Source organism: Dipodomys ordii, unplaced genomic scaffold (assembly GCF_000151885.1).
Source record: "Dipodomys ordii isolate 6190 unplaced genomic scaffold, Dord_2.0 Scaffold18, whole genome shotgun sequence".
Lineage (NCBI taxonomy): Eukaryota > Metazoa > Chordata > Mammalia > Rodentia > Heteromyidae > Dipodomys > Dipodomys ordii.
Window position 1 is genome coordinate 6937328 of NW_012267234.1, and position 25728 is coordinate 6963055.

The window sequence follows — 25728 nt, forward strand, 5'->3', positions numbered from 1 at the left end:
ACTGTGTCACCATTTTTGGCGAGTCTGCAAGTGGCATGAGCATATCTTTACATGTCGTGTCCCCCATGTCCCAAGGACTCTTCCATGGGGCCATCATGCAGAGTGGAGTGGCCCTGGCACCTGGCTTAATCACCAGCTCCTTTGAGGAGATTGTCAAGGTGAGTGCCCTCAACCATGCAGCCCAGACCATTTCACCCTTCATCCTCACAGCCTCTGGTTCTTTTTTTCTGGTAACAACAAGGAACAAGGAGGTGCCTTTAGAATGTGTCCTTTGGAATCACTGAAGTGTTAGGGGTCAGAATCCACACCTCTCTGCCTCACAGAAGCTGTGTAGGTTCTGTGGCCAAATTCCATCATCCTTGACAGAATTATGCAAGGAAGCAGGGGAGAATGGCCCCTCTGGCTGAGGCCTCTGCGCATCAGAGAAGTGGGAACAATTTCACTCCTGCAACCCCACACTCCATACCCTGGGAGATTTAGAAGCACTGCACCCATCTGGGTCTGGGAAAACCTATCTTCCTGCCTGGAATGATGGAGCAGCCCTGCCTGGTTGCTTTCCAGATGGTGGCCAACCTGTCTGCCTGTGAGCAGGTGGACTCAGAGGCCCTGGTGCACTGCTTAAGGGGCAAGAATGAAGAGGAAATGCTGGCTATTACCAAGGTCAAGCTGCATGATGAGGGTGGGGTCCGGCAGGGGAAAAGACATAGGGTGTGAATCACTCCACCATAATACTCTGAACCAATGACTGCTCACATAGCCCTGGAAACAAAATGAAGAGTAAGGGAGGCTGACCCAAGTGTTGTATCTCTTGGGTTGTATGTGGGAGAAAATACTTGGAAGAATTGAGATGGCATGAAAGTAACATGAGGATACTGGAAAATATGTGTTAGGTGATCTCAACTCCTGATTGATACCTTCTCAGTCCTCCCCAAACACAGCTGGTGTGGTGGATGGGGTCTTCCTACCCAGGAACCCAAGGAGCTACTGGCCTCTGCTGACTTCCACCCAGTTCTGAGCATCATTGGTGTCAACAATGATGAGTTTGGCTGGCTCCTCCCCGTGGTAAGACTTAGTTATAATTCATTAGTAGTCTGGAGAGCTCATCTGTTATGTGTGTGAGTGGCAGGGGGTGCACAATGGTATAGGGCATGAAACCATCGTGACCATGTAATTCCAAACTTAAGCTGTCTCCCCACCACTCAGATCTCAGGATTTGCTGACACCATAAAGGGAATAAATAGACAGACCTTACCAACTATTATGAAGAATACAGTAGGACTCATGGTAAGAATCTGGACACTGTCCCAATGGATGGGGAACCACAATATAATGTGTTCACACAGTAGCCTCCACAATATAGGACAGGATATGTGTGTGTTTGTGGTGGGATTACACCAAAGCTTGTCCTTTTCTCCCTTATACTATGTCCCACTCCAGGTGCCATCTCCCCACCCACAGGCTGCCTCCTCCCTGCCACTGTACTGCCTGCCTAGCCTGACTCTCTCTGATCCTCTTGGCACAGAACTTGCCTGCTGAGTGTGCAAACCTGCTGATGGAAGAGTACATGGGGGACACCGAGGACCCCCAGACCCTCCAAACCCAGTTCCAAGACATGATGGGGGACTTCATGTTCGTGATACCTGCACTGCAAGTAGCACATTTGCAGCGTGAGTACATCTGTAGCTGAGGCCTGACTGCTCATAGGACAGCTTAGCGCTGTGCATCCCAGGGCAGCTCTGTGATGTCCAAGTCACCACCCTTGTCTTTTTCAAGTGCCAGGCACTTGATGTCCCATAGGTCAGTACATTCTCCTGGCTACTGTAAGAGCAGGCATCACTGGCACTTTAAGGAAGTGGAAACTTAGTGACTGGTATAAGACCACACCATAGGAAATACATGCTATGATTTAACCAAAACTTTTCTCATTGGGGTCACCAGGAAAATGGCAGTAACATACAATTCTTGACATGAAACCCCATCCTAGAAGTCAGAGAATGGATCATTGACTGTGATGAGCACCTTTGGACTTTGCAAGGCCTCCTCCTGCCTGAGGCTTCTCACTTCACAGTCCAGATTCCAGCCAGCTTCAACCTATCACCAAAGATGAAGAAAGACAACTCTAACTCAGAGGTCTCCACATCATAAGCTGTCTCCACCTCCAGGTTCCCAAGCCCCCGTCTACTTCTATGAGTTCCAACATCCTCATGGCCTGATACAGAGCCTCAGGCCTCCGCATGTGAGAGCCGACCATGGCGATGAGGTTGACTTTGTCTTCGGGTCTTCCTTTTGTGGCACCAGCCGTGAGTCTTCTTCATTTCTGTAACCTAGAATGGGCCACACTAGGATTCCTCTAGGGTGATTCTCCTTGAAGTCTACATAAGGAAACTGAAGCTCAGAGAGAGGACAAGATCAAGTGTGCAAGATCTTACCATTCAAACAGCTACAGATGTTTAGAAGGGAAGCCTTTTCCCAAGCAGTCCCAACCCTGTCCCCACCTGCTGTAAGGTGTCAGACATAGGTACAGAGTGGATGGTTGGAAGTTATGAATGTCCATAAATGCTTTCCAGGGACTGAGAGTAGAAAAATCCTCTGCTCCAGGAATATGCATAGGTGTATTCAGCTAGAGACTGGGATGAGTAATGGAAGGTTGTACGATGGAAGTGCCTGATTCTGGGTGGGGCGGAGAGAAAGGATTAGGCCTACTATGGAGGATCAGACTACAGTTGCATGGAGGGTGTAGAACAGAAGAAGGCACCCTGAAATATTGTCTAAAGTATGGACCCTTGTTCTCTGTGCAGCTGGCTTCTCTGAGGCAGAGGAGCTCCTGAGCAGGAGGATGATGAAGTACTGGGCCAACTTTGCCCGGAATGGGTAAGATAATTCACCTAACCCTGCCTCCTCAGAATGGGGTCCACCTAGTGGATGCCCTTGTGGCATCCTCACAAGCATTCATGATGCTCAAACCCCAGGACTCACACAGAGACAGGGCATTGTAGGTGCAAGTCACTCTCTCTTGCCCCAGAAACTTGAAAGATTGAGCACAGTTTTGTGGAAACATCAGCACTCTCTTCTGTAAGGTGGCTCTGAGCCACATGGAACACACACTAGGGAAAGGGCCTTGTTTTCCTATATCAGAAAAGTTTCCCTCATTCTCCCCACTCCTGATCTTTTGGGCTGCTTGGCATGACCCTAATGAGGTGATTGGGTCCAGGCTCCCAGGGACTCAGAATGACTCTCACCACTCGCCCCGACCTCCTGGGGTGTGTCCACAGGAACCCCAACAGTGAGGACCTGCTCCATTGGCCTATGTTTGACCAGAATGAGCAGTACCTACAGCTGGACATCCATCCTGCCGTGGGCCAGGCCCTGAAGGCCTCCAGGCTGAAGTTCTGGACCAAGACCCTGCCCCAGAAGATCCAGGAACTCAACGGAGCCTCACATCTGAGTGTGACACATTCGTCACTATTTTTTTCCCTCTTCTCTCTTTATTCTGTTTTATTTTATTGGTAATGAGGATGTTGTGCTTGCTCAGTAAGTGTTTTGCAACTGAGCTACATTCCAGTCCTCTTTGTTATTTTTAATCAAGTTGTTTAGGACACTTTCTAACCTAACTTTATGTAGATCCATGCTTTCATTGGAATTGGATTCTATTCTGGTTTTTGGAGAGTGTTTAATTGGAGCTAAATGTATCACTGACCTTCCTGCCTAGGGTGACTTTGAGCCAAGATCCTCAGTTCTAGGCCTCCTGAGAAGCTAGGATTATAGGTGTGAGCCACTGTCTCTGATGTTGGTTGTCTCTCTGTGTCTATGTCTATGTTTGTGTTTGCCTCTCTATATGTGTCTGCTTCTCTTTCTTTCTTTCTTTTCTTTTTTCTTTTTTGTCATCATGGGGCCTGAACTCTGGGCCTGGGTGCTGTCCCTCAGCTCTTCAGCTCAAGGTTAGCACTCTACCACTTGAGCCACAGCGCCACTTCCAGCTTTTTCTGCTTATTTGGTGCTAAAGAATTGAACCCAGGGCCTCGTGCATGCAAGGCAAGCACTCTACCACTGAGCCACCTTCCCAGCCCCTCTCTTTCATTTTTTATCTCTCTCATTCTCTCTCATTTTCTTTCTGTCCTGTCTGTCTCCTTGTCTTTGTCCAGATCATTAGATATATGTAAGTTTTCATCAATGTCCTCAAACAACAGAATGCTTCTAAAAAAAACCTTTTATTCCATGGTTTTACTATTAGCATGGTTATTGTGTATGCCAGGGTCTCTGAATGATGGTGCAGGAAGTGACAGGCCACATGGGAGTCTTCTGCCTTTCAGTGGTACACCACACCAGGATATTAAGAAGAAGCATTGTGAATTTCAGTTAAAATAAAGGTACTTGTTCCTGGAATCTGAATGTTAAGAACCTAGACTCTCAGCAACCCAGCCCAGGAGCTACTTAGGTTAAAAAATGAAGGTCAGAGAGCGCTGTTGAATCTGTGTAGCCAAAAATTCTTATTCTAAAGTTCCAGACCAGCGCCTGGTTTACACACACTCCAGCCTCACTTTCTCCCTTGGTGCAGATTTTACCAATTTAGCTGATACCAGACCAGGACCTTGACCTAACACTCCTGTGTCATTCCCTCCCTTCTTCAGCTGTGCCCCAGTTTGCATGATATCTATTTCTCACTATTAGTTACTGTCTGATCAACCTCCACCAGAATGCATGGGTTGAGCCTTGAGCTGGTGGCCTGTACCTAACTCTCAAGAGACTGAGATCTGAGAATTGCAGTTGAAGCTAGCCTGGGTAGGAAAGTCCATGAGATTCTAATCTCCTGTTAAGCAGCAAAAGGCTGGCAATGGAGCTGTAGCTCCACTGGAGTGCAACACCAGCCTTGAGTGAAAAAGCTAAGGATAGCTCTCAGGCCCTGAGTTCAAGCCCTACTAGCACACACACACACACACACACACACACACACACACACAATGAATCCAGAGCAGAAGCACTATATTAGTTACTTGCTATCATGTCCTACCAGATTACACTAACATTCCCTATCCTATAAACAAAAGTGAATCATTAAGCTTTGGCTAGAGGCTTTGCAATAAACCTATGCTAAAGGCAACCTGTCTCTTTGTCTATTCTCCAAACTGTGTGTGTGAGTCTACCAAGAGCATCTGCCCAGATCTGGGTAGAAGGGTCTGGGTCCATGTCTTGGGCCTGAGTTCCTTAGACTGGAGACCTTGAGTGCACATCAGACCTGGTGGCTGGAGAATCGTTAGCCATGTTGTGCCAGAGGAAATGAGCCCTCCAGGAATGGCACCAAGAAGGAACGCCTGTGGTCACAGTTGTAGGTTCTCAACAGTATTATTCACCAGATGGAAGAATCAACGGTGGTTCTCACAGGCAGTAAAGACCATCTGAGGTTGAGCCTGGCACCACGTCTTCTGCGAAGCCAGGCTGGGCCGCAGCTCCTGGCCCCTGCTGTCTCACTGCATCCTAGAAGGATTCTACACATTTCACAAACTCCCAGTTACTGGCCTCACTCCCAGATTACCACAGTCCCAGGGAGCCCTGTCTCCTCACAGTGCTGCAACCATCAAGTTCCCCCTAAATGCTTTTCAGGTGGACAAATGACTTCCCTTGATCTCAGACACCTGGGTAGCCAAGACCAGAAGTGCGTGAATAGGGAAATGGGTCCAAAAGAAAAGCCACAGTGACAACTATGTTTAAATGGATAGCCATTCCTAAATAGGAAGAGGTCCATACAGACTCTAAAGCTATGACTGTGAGGGATGATGGGACTTGAAAGTGGACTCGGTAATCTATGAGCAATGAATTCAATGGGGGATTTCAAAATGAGCACAGTCATAGCTCCCTGTCTCTGCTAAAGTGCCTCCATGGGAAGTGGGGGCATTGTCCATCTGTGGGATCCTGAGCCTGCTTCTCGGCAGACCAGCCCTGAATTTCTCCATTATAACCTTCACTTCAGTGATAGCTCCTAGTATCTCAAGGGCTGCAGAAGCCACACAGCACCTCTGGAGGAGGGCAAAGGGAAAGTAGGAGAAGGGAAGGGCTCACACTCAGAGGTCTGACCACTGACTTCCTGTGACCACTGCCCCATCAGTGCCCCTCTCTCACAGGAACAACCTTGCCCAGCCTCTCCTATGTCCCGGCCTACTTCCTATCAGGTCCAGACTCTTGACTGGGAAAGGTCTAGGTGAATTGTTCCTGCTGGTGAGTTACAGTGTGCTACACAGAGGTAAATAACCCATCCTGTGAGACAGCCAGCTGCTAGACCGACTTCCTGATTGGCTGACCACAGTGGTCTATGGGGTCCTGCTTCTCCCATTCCAGATCCTCTCCCACTCCAGATCCAGCATGAGACTTTGCCAGGGGCCTGTGGAAGAGAAGGCAACAGGGTGAGGTCTGCCACATTGTGCAGAGCAGAGTTTGAGCTTGGGGAAGGGAAGGAGGAATGGGCAGGTAGAGATGACCAATGATAGTGTGAACATTGTGCTACAAAAATGGTGGTGATCATATAGCTCAGCAAGGGTCAGAGATGCCTGAGGACACAGAGGATTGAGGCCCATATGAAAACATCTAGGGTGCACTGACATGTTCTGGACCGAGTCAGGAATTCTAGACATTTCCTTCCTCTGTGTGTTGCTGCAGCTGTAGCTATAACTGCTACTGAATCTAATGTAATTGTCATTCAGACTGAGCTGATCAGAGCTGTGTGACTTTCCTTACTGCACTATTTCTTCTTGGCATTTTTGACACCTCAGTGTCGTGAATCTGCATCTGGGCAAACCTCTCTGGCTACTTCAAAGGGTGAGGCATCCCCTGCCTGGTTACTTCCCAGATAGTGGCCAACCTGTTTGCCTGTGTGAAGATGAACTCAATCCCTGGTTCACTGCCTGCGGGCCAAGAGTGAAGAGGAAATGCTGGCTATTACCAACGTCAGGCTGAATGGAAGGAGGGTGGAAATCTGCCCACTGCTCCCTGAGGGAAAAAGGATGTGAATCGCCTAGTCCTAATACTCTGAACCAGTGACTGTTCTTGTAGTCCTGGATAGAAAATGAAGAGTAAGGGAGGCTAACCCAAGTGTTGGATGTCTTTGGATGTGTATGGGAGACAATTCTTGGAAGAACTGGAATGGGATGAAAGTAACATGAGGGCCAAGAGAAAATATGTGATATGTGATCCCAAATCCTGTTCATGGATGCCTCCTCAGACTTTCAAGGTCATCCCTGGAGGGGTAGATAAGGTCTTCCTACCCAGGGATCCAAACAAGCTGCTGTCCTCTGCTGACTTCCACCATGGCCCAAGCATCACTGATGAGAATGGTTGGATCATTCCCATGGTGAGACTTACTTCTAACTCATTAGTATTCTGGGGAGCTCATCTGTTATGTGGGTGAGTGGTAAGGAGTGCATGGTGGAACAGGACATAATACCTTCATGACCAGGACATTCCAAATTTAAACTGTCTCCCCATCACTCAGATATGGGGACTTCTTGCACCATAAAGGGAATAAATAGAAAGAACTTGCCAGTTGTTATACCGAACATGTAGGACTCATGGTAAAGATCTGGACACCTGCCCCAATGGATGGGTAACCCCAAGATATTTCTTCACACAGTAACCTTCAGGAATACAGCGTGGAATATGTGTGTTTGTGGCAGGGTTACACCAGAGCTTGGCTCTTTCACCCTTATACTATGTCCCATCCCAAGTCCCATCCCCCCACCCAGAGGCTGCCTCCTCCCTGTCACTGCATTGCCTGCCTAGCCTGACTCTCTCTGATCCTTTTGGCATAGAACTTGTGCCGAGTGTGCTCACCTGCTGATAGAACAGTACATGAGGGACACCAAGGACCCCCAGACCCTCCAAACCCAGCTTCAAGACATGATGGGGGATTTTATGTTTGTGATGCCTGCACTGCAAGTAGCACATTTTCAGTGTGAGTACATCTGTAGCTGAGATCTGACTAATCAAAAGGCAGCTTAGAACCTTGCATCCCAGGGAAATTCTGTGATGTCCAAGTCCCCACCCTTATCTCTCTCAAGACCCCAGTACCAGGCACTTGATGTCACACAGGTCAGTAAGTCCTCAAGGCTACTGTAAGACACAGGCATCATTGGCACCTTAAAGAAGTGGAAGCTTAGATAGTCAGTGACTAGTAAAAGACCACATAGCTGGGAAATCCAAGCCTTGATTTAACAAAATCTTTTCCCATTGGGGTCACCAGGAAGATGGCAGTCACATGCAATTCTTGGCCTCAAAGCTCATCCTAGAAGTCAGAGGATGACTTGATGACCACCTTCATTCTTTGCAAGGCCTCTTCGTGCTTGAGGCTTCTCACTTCACAGTCCAGGTTCCAGCCAGATTCAACATAGTGATCTTATCACCCAACTTGAGGAAGGACAACTCCAATCGAGAGGTCACCTGTCCTACTTTGTCTAAACCCCCAGGTTCCCATGTCCCTGTCTACTTCTATGAGTTCCAACATCCTCACGGCCTCTTCAAGGACCTCAAGCCCCTGCATGTGAGGGCTGGCCATGCTAATGAGGTTGACTATGTCTTCAGGTTTTCCTTGTATGACAGCAACCATGAGTCTTCTTCATTTCTGTAACCTAGAATGGGCCACACTAGGATCCCTGTAGGTAGATTCTCCTCATGGTCTACATAGGACACTGGAGCTCAAAGAGAGGACACAATCAAGTGTGCAAAATCTTACCACCCAAAAAGCTGCAGGTGTTTACATTCCAAGCCTTTTCCAAAGCAGCCTGTGCTCCCAACATCTGTCCCCACCTGCAATGAGGTGTCAGACATGGGTACAGAGTGGAGGATTTGAAGGTATGAAGGTCCTAAGTTATCCCCAGGGACTGAGGTTAGAAAAGTCCTCTAGTCCAGGAATACATACTGGTGCATTCAGCTAGAGGCTGGGATGAGTAATGGAAGGTCGTACAATGAGAGCGTCTCATCCTGGGTGGTACAGGAGAAAAGGATCAGGCCTGATATGGAAGACCAGACTACAGTTGAATGGAGGGTGTAGAGCAGATGTAGGCACCCTGAAATTGGCCAAGAAATGGACCTTTGTTCTCTGTGCAGCTGACTTTTCTGAGGAGCTACTGAGAAGAAGGAAAATGAAGTACTGGGCCAACTTTGCCCAGAATGGGTGAAATAATACACCTAACCCTGCCTCCCACAAATGGAGTCCACTTAGTGATCCCCTTGCGGCATCCTCATGAGCATGCATGATCTTAGTTATGCGATAGCTCTCCCTCAAACCCCAGAACTCATTTACACAGGGACAGGTCATTGTAGGTGCAAGTCACTCTCTCTTCCCCCAGAGATCTGAGAGGTGGAGCAGTTTTGTGGAAACATCAACACTCACCTCTGAGAGGTGGCTTTTAGCCTTGTAGAACAGACACTAGAGGGAGGGCCTTAATTTTCTATATCAGAAAAGTTTTCCTCATTCTCCCCACTCCTGATCTTTTGGGCTGCCTGGCATGACTCTAATGAGGTGATTGGGTGCAGTCTCACAGGGACTCAGACTGACCCTCATCCCCCCACACACACCCTGCCTCCTGGGAGCATGTGTCCACAGGAACCCCAACAGTGAGGATCTGCTCCACTGGCCCATGTTTGACCTACAGCTGGACATCCATCCTGCCATGGGCCAGGCCCTGAAGCCCTAGACCAAGACCCTGCCCCAAAAGATCCAGGAGCTCAAGGGTAGGGGTGAGGAGAAGCAAGTAGAGCTGCAGTGGTCTATGTCAGGAGAAGTAGGCTCGAGTGCAGGTAGGGTCAGCAGGAGGTGCCCACCCATTTACCACCAAATAGGAATTGACCACAACATTCACTTAGCCATTCATTCCCTGTTTATCCAGCCAGCCACCCAACCAGCCAATCCTTATGAACAACTGCCTGCATGATGTTCATGACCCACTTGCCTGAACACTCTCTTGTTAGACACGCTCAATAAATTCCCCCATTGCAATGAAACTATCACTCCAGTGGTGCGTACTGTCCTCCATACCCGCACTGAGCCCGGGCCCTTCCTTTCTTGCTCATCTCGTCTCCCCCATTTCTGTCTGCTCCAAGCCACCAGCCCCTCTTCAAATGAAGAAGATACACTGAACCTGTTACCCCTACAGGGGTCAAATTCCCATGTTGTCCCTTCAGCAAGCCTTATTTTTTTTAACTTCTAAGTAGCCAACAATTTAATTTCTAAGTGTCTCTAAGACAAACGTACTCACACATGCACACAACTGTCCAAAGAGCTTTGTTATGGATTAATTTATATGCAATTAAATTCACCCACATCCATTGCCATAGCATACGCTAAAATGTTTCTTTCCTCTAAAGAAATCCCTTCACACTCACTACAGTTAATTACTTCATTTTACTCAGCTTTTTGCAACTACCTCATTGTGTTTGCTTGTTTTTTATTCCAGCACTGGGACTTGAACTCAGGGCTTTGCCTTCTCACTTGGCTTTTTCTATTCAATGCTGGATCTCTGTCAGCTGAGGCAAACTCCACTTCTGGCTCTCTGCTGGTTAACTGAACATAAGGGTCTCACAAACTTTTCTACCTGTGCTGGCTTTGAACCTTGATCTTCAGATCTCAACATCCTGAATTGCTAGGCAAGAGCCACTACTTCCTGGCCCAATTGGTTTTAGTTGCTATAGAGTTGTATATAATTTAGAAAAAATAATGGCCCAATCTAGCATATCATATTAAGTAAATTACCTGTGGTTGTAACCACTACAATTAAGGCCCTGAGAATCAAGTACACTTCCTTTCTTTTATTGAGGAGTGCCTTCTATAAAGACATACACCATTTTTTATCCACATGCAGCTGGATGCACATCTGAGTGTGACACATTTTTTGCTATTATTAACCATGTTTTAGGACACTTTGAACCTAACTTTATGTAAACACATGCTTTCATTTCTATTGGATTCTATTCTGGGGTTTTTGTTGCTTAATTGGAGATAAAAGTGCCACTGAATTTCCTCCCTGGCTGCCTTCAGACCCAGGCCCTCTTTCTCTGCTTCCTGAGAAGCTAGGCTTACAGGTGGGAGACACAGTCACCTGGCTTGTTTCTCCGATGCTTTCTCTCTGTCCCTCTCTGTCTCACTGTGTCTGTGTCTGTCTGTCTATCTGAGTCTGCCTCTCTCACTCTTTCTTTCTCTCCATCTTCCCCGTCCTCTTTCTTTCTGTTTCTATCCTGGCTCTGTCTCTTCATCTTTGTCCAGATCACTAAGTATATGTAAGTTTTCATCAACATCCTCAAACATACAGAAATGCTTCTAAAACCCTTTCATTCCATGTTTTTATTATTAGCCTGGTTACTGTGGATGCCAGGGTCTCTGAATGGTGGTGCAGGAAGGGATGGGCCACATGGGCACCTTCAGCCTTTCAGTGGTGCACCACAGCCACAGTATTAAGAAGAAGTATGGTGATCTTCAGTGAAAATAAAAGAACTTGTTACTCACCCCTGAACATCAAGGACCTAGCTTCTGAGCCCCCCAGCCCAACTGCTGATTAGGTTAGGGAATGAGGCTCAGAAAGAGCTCTTAATTCTGAGTAGCCAAATGTCCTTATCCTGAGGTTCCAGACCAGTGCCCGGATTTACAAACACTCCAGCCTCACCTTCGCCCCTTGTCCAGCTGTCTCCCATTTGGCTGGCATCAGAACAGGACATTGAACTGTCACCTCTGTTTCATTCCCTCCCTTCTTCAGCTGTGCCCAGTTTGCATAATATCTGTAGCTCACTATTAGTTACTTCTGATCAACCTCCACCAGAATGCGTGGGTTAAGCCATGTGCTGGTGGCCTGAACCTAACTCTCAAGAGACCAAGATCTGAGGATTGCAGTTTGAAACCAGCCTGGATAGGAAAGTCGATGAGATTCTTATCTACTGTTAAGCAGGAAAAATGCCAGCAATGGAGCTTCAACACTAGCCTTGAGTGAAAAAGCTGAGGGATAGCCCTGAATTCAGACCCTACTACCAACACACACACACACACAGAATCCAGGGGCAGAAGCACCACATTAGTTACTTTGTTAACAGCCCCTTCAGCATTGCACTAGCATTCCCATGAACCCACCACAAAAACCCTAGCCTGTAAGCAGGAGTGAATCATTAAGCTTTGGCTGAAGGCTCTGCAATAAACCTGTGCTGATGATGACCCATCTCTGTTTGCGAATCTGAGAGAAATTGCCAAAGAAGGGCCTGGGACCATGTCCTGGGCCAAGTTCCTTAGATTGGAGACCTTAAGTACACAGCAGACCTCATGACAGGAATGGAGAAGGTCGTAGAATCTTTAGCCATGTCATGCAAGGGGAATGCAGGAATGGCACCAAAAGAAAAGCCTGTGGTGCCAGGCTGTAGGTTCTCGACAGTACTGTGTACCAGATAGAAGACTTAAAGCTAGTTCTCACAGGCAGTCAAGACCGTGTAAGCCTGAGCCTGGCACCACGTCCTCGGGGAAGTCAGGCTGGGCTGCAGCTCCTGGCCCCTGCTCTCTCACTTCATCTTAGCAGGATTCTATGTGTTTCACAAGCTCCCAATTACTGAGCTGACCCCCAGATTACCAGAGGCCCAGAGAGCCCTGCCTCCTCACAGTGTTGCAACCAGCAAGTTTCCCTTAAATGTTTTTCAAGTGGGTAAATGACTGCCCTTGATCTGACATGTCAGGATAGCCACAGATGGGGGAATTTAGGAATAGGCCCTTAAATGCCACAGTGACAAGTATGTTTGAATGGACAGCCATTCGTAAATAGGAAGGGGTCCATGCAGACCCTCAGACTATGACTTTAAGGGATGAGGAACCTTGAGGAGGAATTGGTAATCTATGAACAATGAAATCAAAGGAGGAATTTCCAAATGAACAAGTCATAGCTCCCTGTGTCTGCAAGTGCTCAAATGCTCCATTGTCCATGGACGGGATCCTGAGCCTGCTTCTCTGCAGACCAGCCCCGAAATTTCTCCATTACAACCTTCACCTCAATGACAGTTCCCAGTATCTCAAGGCTGCAGAAGCCTTTCAGATCCTCTGGAAGAGGGCAAAGGGAAAGTAGGAGAAGGAAAGGGCTCACACACAGACTTCCTGTGACCACTGCCCTGTCAGTGCCACTTTCCCATAGAAACTACTTTCCCTGGCACCCACTCCCAGGTCTCCTTCCCCCAGTCCCAGGTGTCTGGGCAAAGTCTAGGTAAACTGTGCCTGTGGGTGAGTTGCAGTGTGCCACATAAATGCACAGAAACAGTCCTGTGAGCCAGCCATGGCGCTAGACCGAATTCCTGCCTGGATGACCACAGTAATCTGTGGGCTCCTACTTCTCCCACTCCAGATCCAGGGTAAGACTCTTGCAGAGGGCTTGGGGGGCGCGGGCAGGGACCTGGGTAAGATCTGCCATATTGTGTAGAGCAGAGTTTGAGGTTCGGAAAGGAAGGGAGGAAGGAGCAGGTCAAGATGACAAATGATATTGTGGGAAAATTGTTCTCCTTAATCATCCACAAAATGCCCACAGTTCAGAGGGGCTCATAGATGCCTGAGGAGACAGAGGAGTGAATCCAATATGAAAGAGTCTTAGGTGCACTGACATACGTCAGGCAATGTCAGGGATTCTAGACATTTCCCTCCTCTGTGTGTTTTGGCAGCTGTAGTTGTAACTGCTCTTGCATTTGCTCTTGTAATTGTCATTCACATTATCCTCTGTTTCTGAGTGGGTCCCCTTCATCACCAGAAAAGCATCTTGGCATGGCCTAATAGGCCCTGGCATAGATTTCTGGTCCTGGAAGATCTATAACTCCCTAGACAGACATCATCAAGTTGAAATGAGATGCCCCTGGGTTTCTATCACCTAGGTATCAACTCTGGACAAAGGCTTGGCTTAGCTTCCAGGGCAAAGAGGATCTTCCCTGTGCCTGCTTCACAGTCCCCATGTCCTTATCAATAACTCATGCCAACAGAGAATTATATCCAGAAATGTATTACGAACTTTGATTCCCCTCACCTCAGACCAAGCTGGGACAGGCCCTGATGAACTCCCCTACGCTCTCCTATTTAATCTGACCTAAGGAGTTCCCCCTCAGCTCACCCATGGCCCACTCCTACCAGATTCCCTCCCTTACCTGCTCTTGATCAGGATCTGGCTAGTGATTCTAAGATAGTGAGTACAAGATAACAATGGTTTATAACAGGAGGAGTTGGTTGTGCAAATCTTGCTATCCGGAAGACCCAGGGTTTTAAATCTCCTAACTTAAGGGTCATTTTTTTGCCACTTCATGGCTCAGCTTCCTCATAACATTTCATGAGGGGCTTGAAGCAACATGCAGGTAGCTGGTTTCTAACAGGAACCTTTGAGCAATGTTTATCCTTTCCTGTAACAACTATGAAGCATGAGTGGGCACTGTGAGGTCCAGGGTCAGAGTTCTCATCTAGCCAAAATCTCTTGCGTAGATAACATGAAGGTCATTGCTATGACTTTGGACTTTGGAAGATATTGGGAAACTGCTGTCTATGATGTCTATTTGTGGTTGCTATCATGGCTTCAACCATGAAACTCTGTGATTCACAATAGCTCCTGGAGAGTGCTTAGGGGCAGGAGAGTTACTTTTCTTATACAACAGGTCAGATTTGTGAACTTCTGGGACCTGAAGGGGGGGGGGGGGGGGGAGAAGATTCCAGTAGAGGTGGAATTGGTACCGATGACAAAATAGCCAGAGATTATGGGCCTGACTGGATGTCTCGAAACACCTGAAGGAGCAGGAATTTTGGAGCTATCAAATGTGAGCACACACAAAAGGGTACGCTGTCTTAGGTTAGGAGAAATATATCCAGTGTATGAAGCAACCTTTTAGACAATTATCACAATCGTGCAAACCAGGTTGATGTGGACCATAAGATGATCTCCAGGGCTGGGAAGGTGGCTCAGTGGTAGAGTGTTTGCCTTGCATGCTCAAGGCCCTGGGTTCAATTCCTCAGCACCACATAAGCAAAAATAAAAAAGCCGGAAGTGGCGCTGTGGCTCAAGTGGTGGTAGAGCGCTAGCCTTGAGCTGAAGAGCTGAGGGAAAGCGCCCAGGCCCAGAGTTCAGGCCCCACGACCAGACCAAAAAAAAAAAGATGATCTCCAATGGCATCTTCCCTCCTCAATCCCCAACACAGGCCAGCCAGGGTTTTTACAAAGTAATCAGAACTGTGTGACTCCCTCCTTGCAGCCCTTCTTCTTCTTGGCATTTTTAACACCTCCAGTGTAAGTTCCTTGAGAATTGGAAATGTTCAGTCCAATTCTTAGAATCCTGCTAGTCCCTACTAAAACCTGTTAGGTTGCTGGAAAGGGATGTTTCTTCTCCAATCACCTAAGACCAAACCTGGAAGCTCCTAGGGCTTAATGATGCTATCAACTCCCAAAGAACCTCAGGGAGCCTGCCTGGTAGGAAGGCCTGGGTCAGTCAGTGAAAACAGTGGTGTTGGAGCACAGTCATGCAGACAGAAAATACATAAAACCATTGAACCTGCAGAGCAGAGGACCTTACCTGACTGAACAGTGGGTGGCATAGAGCCAACAGGAGCCACAATGTGAGTGGCAGCTGATGGGGCACACCCAACTCTCATGTGCATCTCTCTACCCACAGGCCAGGACTCAGCCAGCCCCATCAGAACCACACACACCGGGCAGGTGCGGGGCAGCCTCAACCATGTGAATGACACCAATGTGGGAGTCCACACCTTCCTGGGAATTCCCTTTGCCAAGCCACCTGTGGGACCACTGCGGTTTGCCCCTCCAGAGCCCGCAGAGGCCTGGAGCGGTATAAGGAATGCCACCTCCTACCCAGCCATGTAAGCTTTTGTGGGGTGAGAATCTCTGTGGTGTAATGGCTACCCTGGCCCAAGCTTAGTGTTTCTCCCATGTAAACCCCACACTCCATTTTCTTTGCATTGCAGCATTTCCCATATCCATTTTTCCAATGAATTTGCTGAGATTCAGTGTGTGGAGCAGCCTTGCCAGGCTCATAGCTCTGACTTTGCATATGAACAGTGCTAGGCACCAGTTGCCAAAGCACAGAGATATACTTGTGCCATGAATTGGATCATGCCAATTGTTCTCTGCCACCAGGGGAGGCATCCCTGGGAAAGGTTCAGCTGGGCTGTATGGACCTGACAGAGCTTATGGTCCACCTTGTCTATATGGACCTGACAGAGCTTATGGTCCACCTTGTCTATATGGACCTGACAGAGCTCCTGGTCCAGCAGCAGATGCTACAGACCCCTGAGGAAGGCAGCAGTGGGGGCTCCTTGGAGAAGCCAACCTCCACAGTCACTGTGCTTACTCAAAGAGCCAGGTGGTACTGGCAGAGAAAAGTCTATGTGCTTCCGACTGGAGTCATGTGGGACAGAATGTGGTTCTCTTGGGTTGTGAGTTTGGATTTCAGTAACGTCCCACTACCCTATGTGTAACTGAACTTCATTCATTCATACTACACTGGTGTGGTGGCAGCAACCCTGGCCAGGCTTTAACTGGCACAGAGAGAAGGTATAAATGTCTACCCTTGCAGACAATGCTTCTAGAAGACTCTATGAATCAAGATTTCCAGGGCTTAGCAGGAGAGAAATCCAATGTGCCCAACAATGTAAAGGCTTCCAGGAGGTCAGAGCTCTATCCTAGCTTGAGATGGAAAGTCTTACCCAACAGAGGCATGTGGCCTGCAACGTGGTTGAGAAAGACATGAGAAAAGATTCTGAATAAACAGGGCACCAGTGCAGCAGAAGTTCACTGTGGCTGGGAATAAATCTTGCCCAAAGATTTTTGACCATGAAACAAATTCTGAAATAATTGTCTACTATTGTAACCAGGTGTCTTCAAACATCTGATGCAATGAATACAATGATTCTGAAGCTATCCAAAGCTCCCATCTCCATGTCTGAAGACTGCCTTTATCTGAACATCTATTCACCTGCCAGTGCCCAGGAGGGCTCTAACCTGCCTGTGAGTGTCAGGACTTGGCTGGCCTTGGTGGGAGGACATTTCTTCTGCAAGACTCTTAGTAGTGGATAGAACAGCTTAGGGTCTCAGGAATTGTGGAACCTAATGAGAAGTTTCATTATCAGGTTCCAAAAACCAATTATAAAGAGAGGGTCACTCACCACTGGTACAAAGGGATTCAGAGTCCTAAGTGCTCCTAGACGTTAGAAACCTTGGTTCTTTCATCAAACAAGAACTTACTCTGCCAACTTGATCCCAGAAGACCACCTGAGGAACCCAATGCTGAACTTTTAAATCACCCAACTCGAGGATGCCAATTGTGCCAATACTAGCATGTGATCATTTTTGACTCATATTAAAGTAAGACAGTCAGGAAAATCCCCCCTTTTCTTCCACTTTAGATGGGTAAGAAAGTAAGGACACCAATACTCCAGCTTGGAGCTATTAATTCAAACTTGGATTCCTGATATGGACCTCAAGGATAGTGACTGAACTTGGAACCCTCACCAAGGGCCGAGTTCAGAAGGTCCTGAAGGAGTTCTTTCCATGTTGGCATCTGCATACAGCCAAAGCCATAGACAGTGTAATGGACGCCAGAGGTAGAATTGGGGATGAATGAGAATCAATAGCAGCTGTCTTGACTTTGCCAGGTAATGGTATGGATCCATGGTGGTGGACTGGTTATGGGCATGGCTTCCTTATATGATGGATCCAGGCTGGCAGCCACCGAGGATGTGGTGGTGGTCACCATCCAGTACCGCCTTGGAATCCTAGGCTTCTTCAGGTGAGTGTGGGATTGAGTTGGTCAATAAGAGCCAAGCAGAGTCAGGACAGTCCTGTGACCCTTGTCTCTGCCACTTCTCAGCACTGAAGACCAGCATGCCACTGGAAACTGGGGCTTCCTGGACCAGGTGGCCGCCCTACGCTGGGTCCAACAGAATATCGCCCACTTCGGAGGCAACCCCAACCGTGTCACCATTTTTGGCGAGTCTGCAGGTGGTATGAGTGTGTCCTCACATGTCCTGTCCCCCATGTCCCAAGGACTCTTCCATGGGGCCATCATGCAGAGTGGAGTGGCTCTGCCATTTGGCTTAATCTCCAACTCCTCTGAGGTGGTTATCAAGGTGAGTGCCCTCAGCCATCCAGCCCAGACCCAGTTTCACCCTTCATCCTCACAGCCTCTGGTTCTCTGTTTTGTGGGAACAACAGGGACCAAAGAGGTGCCTTTGGAATGTGTCCTTTGGAATCACTGAAGTGTTAGGGGTCAGAATCCACACCTCTCTGCCTCACAGAAGCTGTGTAGGTTCTGTGGCCAAATTCCATCATCCCTGACAGAATTATGCAAGGAAGCAGGGGAGAATGGTCCCTCTGGCTGAGGCCTCTGCGCATCAGAGAAGTGGGAACAATTTCACTCCTGCAACCCCACACTCCATACCCTGGGAGATTTAGGAGCACTGCACCCATCTGGGTCTGGGCAAACCCATCCTCCTGCCTGGAATGATGAGGCAGCCCCTGCCTGGTTGCTTTACAGGTGGCCAACCTGTCTGCCTGTGAGCAGGTGGACTCAGAGGCCCTGGTGCGCTGCCTGCGGGCCAAGAGTGAAGAGGAAATGCTGGCTGTCACCAAGGTTAGGCTGAATAGTGTGGTGAGGTTCAGACAGGGGGACCTGCCCACTGCTCCCTGAGGGGGAAAGGAAGACAGAGTGTGAGTCACTCAATCCTCATACTCTGAACCAGTGACTCCCTTCTTGTAATCCTGGATAGAAAATGAAACCTAACAGAGGCTAACCTAAGTGTTGTAACTCTTGGGATGTGTATGGGGAGAATGTTGGGGGAAAACTGGCATGGGATGAAAATAGCATATGGACATTAGAAAATATGTGGTATGTGATCTCAACTCTTGATCATCGATGCCTTCTCAGTCCTTCAAGACAGCCACTCTTGTGGTGGATGGGACCTTCCTACCCAGGCACCCCAAGGAGCTGCTGGCCTCTGCTGACTTACACCCTGTCCCTAGCATCATTGGTGTCAACAATGATGAGTATGGTTGGCTCATCCCCACGGTGAGACTTATTTCTAATTCATTGGTAGGCTGGGTACCTCCTCTGTTATGTGTGTCAGTGGAAGGGGGTGCAGGGTCGGACGGGCATGAAACCATACTGACCAGGTCATTCCAAACATAAATTGTCTCCCCACCACTCAGATCTCAGGATTTGCTGACGCCATAAAGGGAATAAATAGACAGACCTTACCAGCTATTATGCAGAATACAGTAGGACTCATGGTAAGAATCTGGACACTGTCCCAATGGATGGGGAACCACAATTAATGTGCTCACACAGTAACCTCCAGGAATATAAGGTGGAATATCTGTATGTTTGTGGCAGGGTTACACCAGAGCGATGATCTTTCCCTCCTACACTAATCTCCTAGTCAGGTGCCATTCCCCACACACATACCCAGATGCTGCCTCCTCCCTGCCACTGCACTCCTGCCTAGCCTGACTCTCTCTGATCCTCTTGGCACAGCACCTGCCTGCTGAGTGTGCTCACCTGCTTATGGAAGAGTACATGGGGGACACCGAGGACCCCCAGACCCTCCAAACCCAGTTCCAAGACATGATGGCAGACTTCATATTCGTGATGCCTGCACTGCAAGTAGCACATTTTCAGCGTGAGTACATCGGAAGTTGAGGCCTGACTGTGCAGCAGGCAGCTTAGAGCTGTGCATCCCAGGTGACCTCTGTGATGTCCAATTAACCACACTTGTCTTTATCAAGGGACCAGTGCCAGGCACTTGATGTCCCACATGTCAGTAAATTCTCATGGCTACTGTAAGACACAGGCATCACTGACACTTTACAGAAGAGGAAACTTAGACCTTCACTTACTAGTCTAAGACCACACAGATAGGAAAGCCATGATTTAACCAAAGCTTTTCCTATTGGGGTCACCAGGAAGATGGCAGTAATACACAATTCTTGGCTTCAAAGCTCATCCTAGAAGACAGAGAATGGAGCACTGACTGTGATGACCACCTTTGTTCTTTGCAAAGCATCTTTCTGCCTGAGGCTTCTCACTTCACAGTTCAGATTCCAGCCAGCCTCAACATAGTGATCTTATCACCCAAGATGAGGAAGGACAACTCCAATTGAGAAGTCACCTGTCCTACTTTGTCTATACCTCCAGGTGCCCATGCCCCTGTCTACTTCTATGAGTTCCAACATCCTCACAGCCTCTTCAAGGACCTCAAGCCCCCACATGTGAAGGCTGACCATGGTGCTGAGATTGCCTTTGTCTTTGGGTTCTCCTTTTACGGCAGCAACGGTGAGTCTTCTTCTTTTCCATAACCTAGAATGGCCCACACGAGGATCCCTGTAGGTAGGTTCTCCTCATAGTTTAAAGAAGGAAACTGAAGCTCAGACAGAAGACAAGATCAAGTGTGCAAAATCTTACCATTCAAAAAGCTGCAGGTGTTTATCATTGAAGGCTTTTCCCAAGGAGTCTGTGCTCCCAACACCTGCCCCCACATCATGTGTCAGACATAGGTACAGAGTGATGGTTGGGAGTTATGAATGTCCCTAAATGATTCCCAGGAACTGAAAGTAGAAATATCCTCTGGTCCAGGAATATGCTCATCCCAGCTAGAGGCTGGGATGAGTAATGGAAGGTTGTTACTGGGACTTCCTGATACTGAGTGGGGCAGAGGAAAAGGATCAGGCCTGCTATGGAGGATCAGACTACAGTTCAATGGAGGGTGGAAAGCAGCAGTAGGCACCCTGAAATTGACCAAGAAATGGACCCTTGTTCTCCTCTGTGCAGCTGACTTTTCTGAGGAAGAAGAACTACTGAGCAGGAAGATGATGAAGTACTGGGCCAACTTTGCCCGCAGTGGGTGAGATAATACACCTAACCCTGCCTCCTCAGAATGGGGTCCACCTAGTGATTCCCTGTGGCATCCTCATGAGCACGCATGAGCCTTAATTGCGTGACAGCTCCCCCTCAAATCCCAGGACTCACTCACACGCAGAGAGTGCATGGTAGGTTCAAGTCACACTCTCTTGCTCCAGAGACCTGAACGGTGAACACAGTTTTGTGGAAACATCTATACTCACCTCTGTGAGGTGGCTCTGAGCATATAGAACATACACTAGAGGGAGGGCCTTGTTTTCCTATATCAGAAAAGTTTCCCTCATTCCTCCACTCCTGATCTTTTGGGCTGCCTGGCATGGCTCTAATGAGGTGATTGGGTTCAGGCTCACAAGGACACAGAATGACCCTCACCCCTCCTCCTGGGAGGGTGTGTCCACAGGAACCCCAACAGCGAGGATCTGCTCCACTGGCCCAAGTTTGACCAGAATGAGCACTACCTACAGCTGGACATCCATCCTGCTGTGGGCCAGGCCCTGAAGGCCTCCAGGCTGAAGTTCTGGACCCAGACCCTGCCCCAGAAGATCCAGGAGCTCAAGGGGGCTGAGGAGAAGCACCTACAACCATAGTGGTCTATGTCAGGAGGAGTGGGCTTGAGTTCAGGTTCGGTCAACATGAGGCACCCACATGTTTACCATGAAATGCAAATTGACTCCAATGTTCACTTAGCCATTCATCCCCTCTTTATCCAGCCAGCCACCCAACCAGCCCATACTTATGAACAACTGCCTGCATGATGTTCATGACCCACTTGCCTGAGCACTCTCTTGTTAGACACACTCAATAAATTCCCCCATTGCAATGAAACTATCACTCCAGTGGTGCTTACTGTCCTCCATAACCCCACTGAGCCTGGGCTCCTTCCTTTCTTGCTCGTCTCGTCTCCCCAGCCTTTGTCTGCTCCAAGTCCCTAGCCCCTGTTCAAATCAAGAAGATGTTCTGGCTTTTTACCCCTAGCAGAGAGTCAAAATCCCATGTTAACCCTTCAGTAAGCCCCATTTTTCTCTAATTTCTAACTATCCAATAATTAAGCCAATTTAATTTCTAAATGTCTCTAACACACACACACATACACACACACACACACACACACACACACACACACACACACACACACACACGGTACTTTGTTATGGATTAATGTATATGCAATTTTCACCCATTCACCTGCATAGTTTGGTAAACCTGAACATACATATGTTCAACTCTCATATCATATGTTAGAATTTTTCTTTCATCCCAAGAACTTCCTTTTCATTCTTTAAATTTAATTACTTCCTTTTACTCAGCTTTTAGTAAACAACTGATTGTGTTGGTCTGCTTTTTATTCCAGTACTGGGACTTGAACTCAGGGCTTTTCCCTCTCACTTGATTTTTTCTACTCAATACTGGATCTCTATCACTTAAGCCAACCTCTTCTTCTGGCTTTCTGCTAGTTAATTGGACATAAGGGTATCATGAACTTTTCTACCTGGGCTGGCTTTGAACCTTGATCTTCAGATCTCAGCATCCTGAGTTGCTAGGACAACAGGCAAGAGCCACTAGTGCCTGGCCCAATTGTTTTTAGTTGCTATAGAGTTTATATATAATTTGGAAAAAATAATAGGCCAATCTAGCATATCATATTAAGTTAATTATCTGTGGTTGTAGTCACTACAATTAAGGCCCTGAGAATCAAGTGCACTTCCTTTCTTTTATTGAAGAGTGCCTTCTATGAATATATACACCATTTTTTATCCACGCACAGCTGGATGTACATCTGAGTGTGACACATTCTTTGCTATTATTAACCATGTTTTTAGGACACTTTGAACCTAACATCGTGCAGACACATGCTTTCATTTCTACTGGATTCTATTCTGGGTTTAATTAGAGATAAAAGTGTTATTAACTTTCTTGCCTGGGCTGGCTTTGAATCAGGATCCCCAGATCTCAGCCTCCTGAGAAGCTAGGATTACAGGTATGAGCCACAGGCAGCTGGCTTGTGTCTCTGATGCTTCCTCTCTGTCTTTCTTCATTTGTTTCTCTGCGTCTATCTCTGTGACTGTGTCTGCCTGTCTATCTGAGTCTGTTTCTTGCTCTTCCTTTCTCTCCTTTTCTCTCTGTTTCTATCCTGGCTCTGTCTCCTGATCTTTGTCCAGATCACTAGGTATATGTAAGTTTTCATCAACATCCTTGAACATACAGAAATGCTTCTAAAACCCTTTCATTCCATGCTGTTACTATTAGCATGGTTATTGTGGATGCCATGGTCTCTGAATGATGGTGCAGGAAGTGACAGGGTACATGGGCACCTTCAGCCTTGCAGTGGTACACCACAGCCACAGTATTAAGAAGAAGCATTGTGATTGTCAGTGAAAATAAAGGAACTTGTTACTCAACCCTGAACTTCAAGGACCTAGACTCTCAGTTCCCCAGCCTTGGCGTGAATTAGATTAGGAGAATAAAGATTAGAGAGAGTTCTTAATTCTGAGTAGCCAAATGTCCTTATCCTGATATTCAAGACCAGTGCCTGGATTTACAAACCCTCCAGCCTCACTTTCTCCCCTAGTCCAGCTGTAACCCATTTGGCTGGCAACAGACCAGGACTTTTAACTATCACCCTGCTTCATTCTCTCCCTTCTTCAGCTGTGACCCAGTTTGCATAATATCCATATCTCACTATTAGTTACTTTATGATCAATCCCCACCAAAATGCATGGATGGAGCCATGGGCTAGTGACCTGTACCTAACACTCCGGACACTGAGATCTAAGGAATGCAATTTGAAGCCAGCCTGGGTAGCACAGTCCATGAAATTCCTATCTGTAGTTAACTAGCAGAAACCTAGAAATGGAGCTGCAGCTCCAGTGGAGTGCAGTACCAGCCTTGAGTGAAAAAGCTATGGGATAGCTTTCAGGCCCTGAGTTCAGGCCCCAGGACCAGTATAACACACACACACACACACACACACACACACACACACACGGAGAGAGAGAGAGAGAGAAGACAGAGACAGAGAACCTAGTATAACACACACACACACACACACACACACACACACACACGGAGAGAGAGACAGAAAGAGAAAGAGAGAGAGAGAGAAGACAGAGACAGAGAACCTAGTATAACACACACACACACACACACACACACGGAGAGAGAGACAGAAAGAGAAAGAGAGAGAGAGAGAAGACAGAGACAGAGAACCTAGTATAACACACACACACACACACACACACACGGAGAGAGAGACAGAAAGAGAAAGAGAGAGAGAGAAGACAGAGACAGAGAACCTAGTATAACACACACACACACACACACACACACACACACACACACGGAGAGAGAGACAGAAAGAGAAAGAGAGAGAGAGAGAAGACAGAGACAGAGAACCTAGGGGCAGAAGCATCACATTAGTTAGTTTTTTATCAGACCCTACAAAATTATACTAGCATTCACTAAAAACGCCCTATCTTATATGCAGGAGTGGATCTCTTCCTTCCTTTCTTTCTTTCTTTGTCATGGAGTTTGAGCTCTGGGCCTGGGCGCTGTCCCTCAGCTCTTCAGCTTAAGGCTAGTGCTCTACCACTTGAACCATAGCTTCACTTCCAGTTCTCTGGTGGTTAATTGGAGATAAGAGTCTCATGGACTTTCCTACCCAAGCTGGCTTTGAATTGTGATCCTCAGATCTCAGCCTCCTTAGTAGCTAGGATGACAGGTATGAGCCGCTGGCGCCATGCTAGGAGTGAATCTTTAAGCTTTGGCTGAATGCTCTGCCATACACCGGTGCTGGTAGTGATCCATCTCTTTGTCTATTCTCCAAACTGTGGGTCTAATAAGAGAAACTTTCCAGGAAGGGCCTGGAACCATGTCTTGGGCCAAAGTTGATTAGATTGAAGACTTTGAGTACACATCAGACCTTGTGGCTGGAATGGAGGTCAGAGACTCTGTAGCCAAGTCATGCTGGGGGAAATGAGCCCTCCAGGAATGGCACCAAGAAGGAAAGCCTGTGGTACTAGGCTGTAGGTTCTCAACAGGATTGTGCACCAGATAGAAGAATCAAAGCTGGTTCTCACAGGCATAAAGACTGTGTGAGTTTGAGCCTGGCACCACTTCCTCTGGGAAGTCAGGCTGGACTGCAGCTCCTAGCTCCTGGTATCTCATTGCATCTTAGCAGAATTCTACATGGTTCACACACTCCTGATTATAGACCTGGCTCCCAGATTACCAGAGGCTCAGAGAGCCCTGTTTCCTCACAGTGTCACAACAGCAAGTTTCCCTTAATTGTTTTTCAAGTGGATAAATAACTGCCCTTGATCTCAGCCACGGGGATAGATGGGAATAGGGTGAATAGGGGAATGGTCCTTAAGAAATGCCAAAGTGACAAGTATGTTTGAATGGACCAGCATTTCTAAACAGGAAGGGGACCATGCAGACTCTCAGACCATGATTCTAAGGGATTAGGGATCTTAAAGCTGGACTTAGTGAACTATGAGTAATGAGTTCAAGGAGGAATTTCAAAATGAGCACAGTTGTAGCTCCCTGTCTCTGCTCGAGTCCTTGCCTTTGCCCTATGGAAGGTGGAGGGCATTATGCATTATATCTGTGTGATTCTGAGCCTGCTTCTCTGCAGGCCAGCCCTGAATTTCTCCAGTACAACCTTCACCTTCTTGACAGTTCCTAGTACCTCAAGAGCTGCAGAAGCCACATAGCGCCTCTGGAGGAGGGCAAAGGAAAAATAGGAGAGGGGAAGGGCTCACGTCCAGCATGCTGACTGACGACTTCCTGTGACCTCTGCCTTGTCAGAGCCACTCTCCTGCAGGAACAGCCTTGC

The 25728-nt window shown here is 47.7% G+C and overlaps 3 protein-coding genes across 3 annotated transcripts in view; all 3 read left to right on the forward strand.

The window, feature by feature from the left end:
• LOC105983011 (cocaine esterase-like) overlaps window positions 1-25728 on the forward strand; it is a 246879-nt gene that overhangs the window by 189427 nt on the left and 31724 nt on the right. The window lies entirely within an intron of this gene.
• LOC105982933 (acylcarnitine hydrolase-like) lies at window positions 66-9680 on the forward strand. Its single transcript, XM_013012656.1, has 13 exons — window positions 66-158; window positions 562-679; window positions 923-1062; window positions 1523-1667; window positions 2163-2300; window positions 2799-2871; window positions 3273-3447; window positions 6331-6395; window positions 7797-7939; window positions 8451-8565; window positions 8822-8850; window positions 9091-9157; window positions 9590-9680. Exons 1-13 carry the CDS (start codon window positions 66-68, stop codon window positions 9678-9680), a joined length of 1392 nt encoding a protein of 463 aa, XP_012868110.1.
• On the forward strand, window positions 13234-21725 carry LOC105983010 (pyrethroid hydrolase Ces2e-like). Its single transcript, XM_013012737.1, has 12 exons — window positions 13234-13353; window positions 15636-15840; window positions 16855-16987; window positions 17635-17768; window positions 17850-18108; window positions 18516-18611; window positions 18906-19046; window positions 19187-19267; window positions 19512-19656; window positions 20172-20309; window positions 20805-20877; window positions 21295-21725. The coding sequence occupies exons 1-12, from the start codon at window positions 13278-13280 to the stop codon at window positions 21479-21481; spliced, it is 1668 nt and encodes a 555-aa protein (XP_012868191.1). The 5' UTR covers window positions 13234-13277; the 3' UTR covers window positions 21482-21725.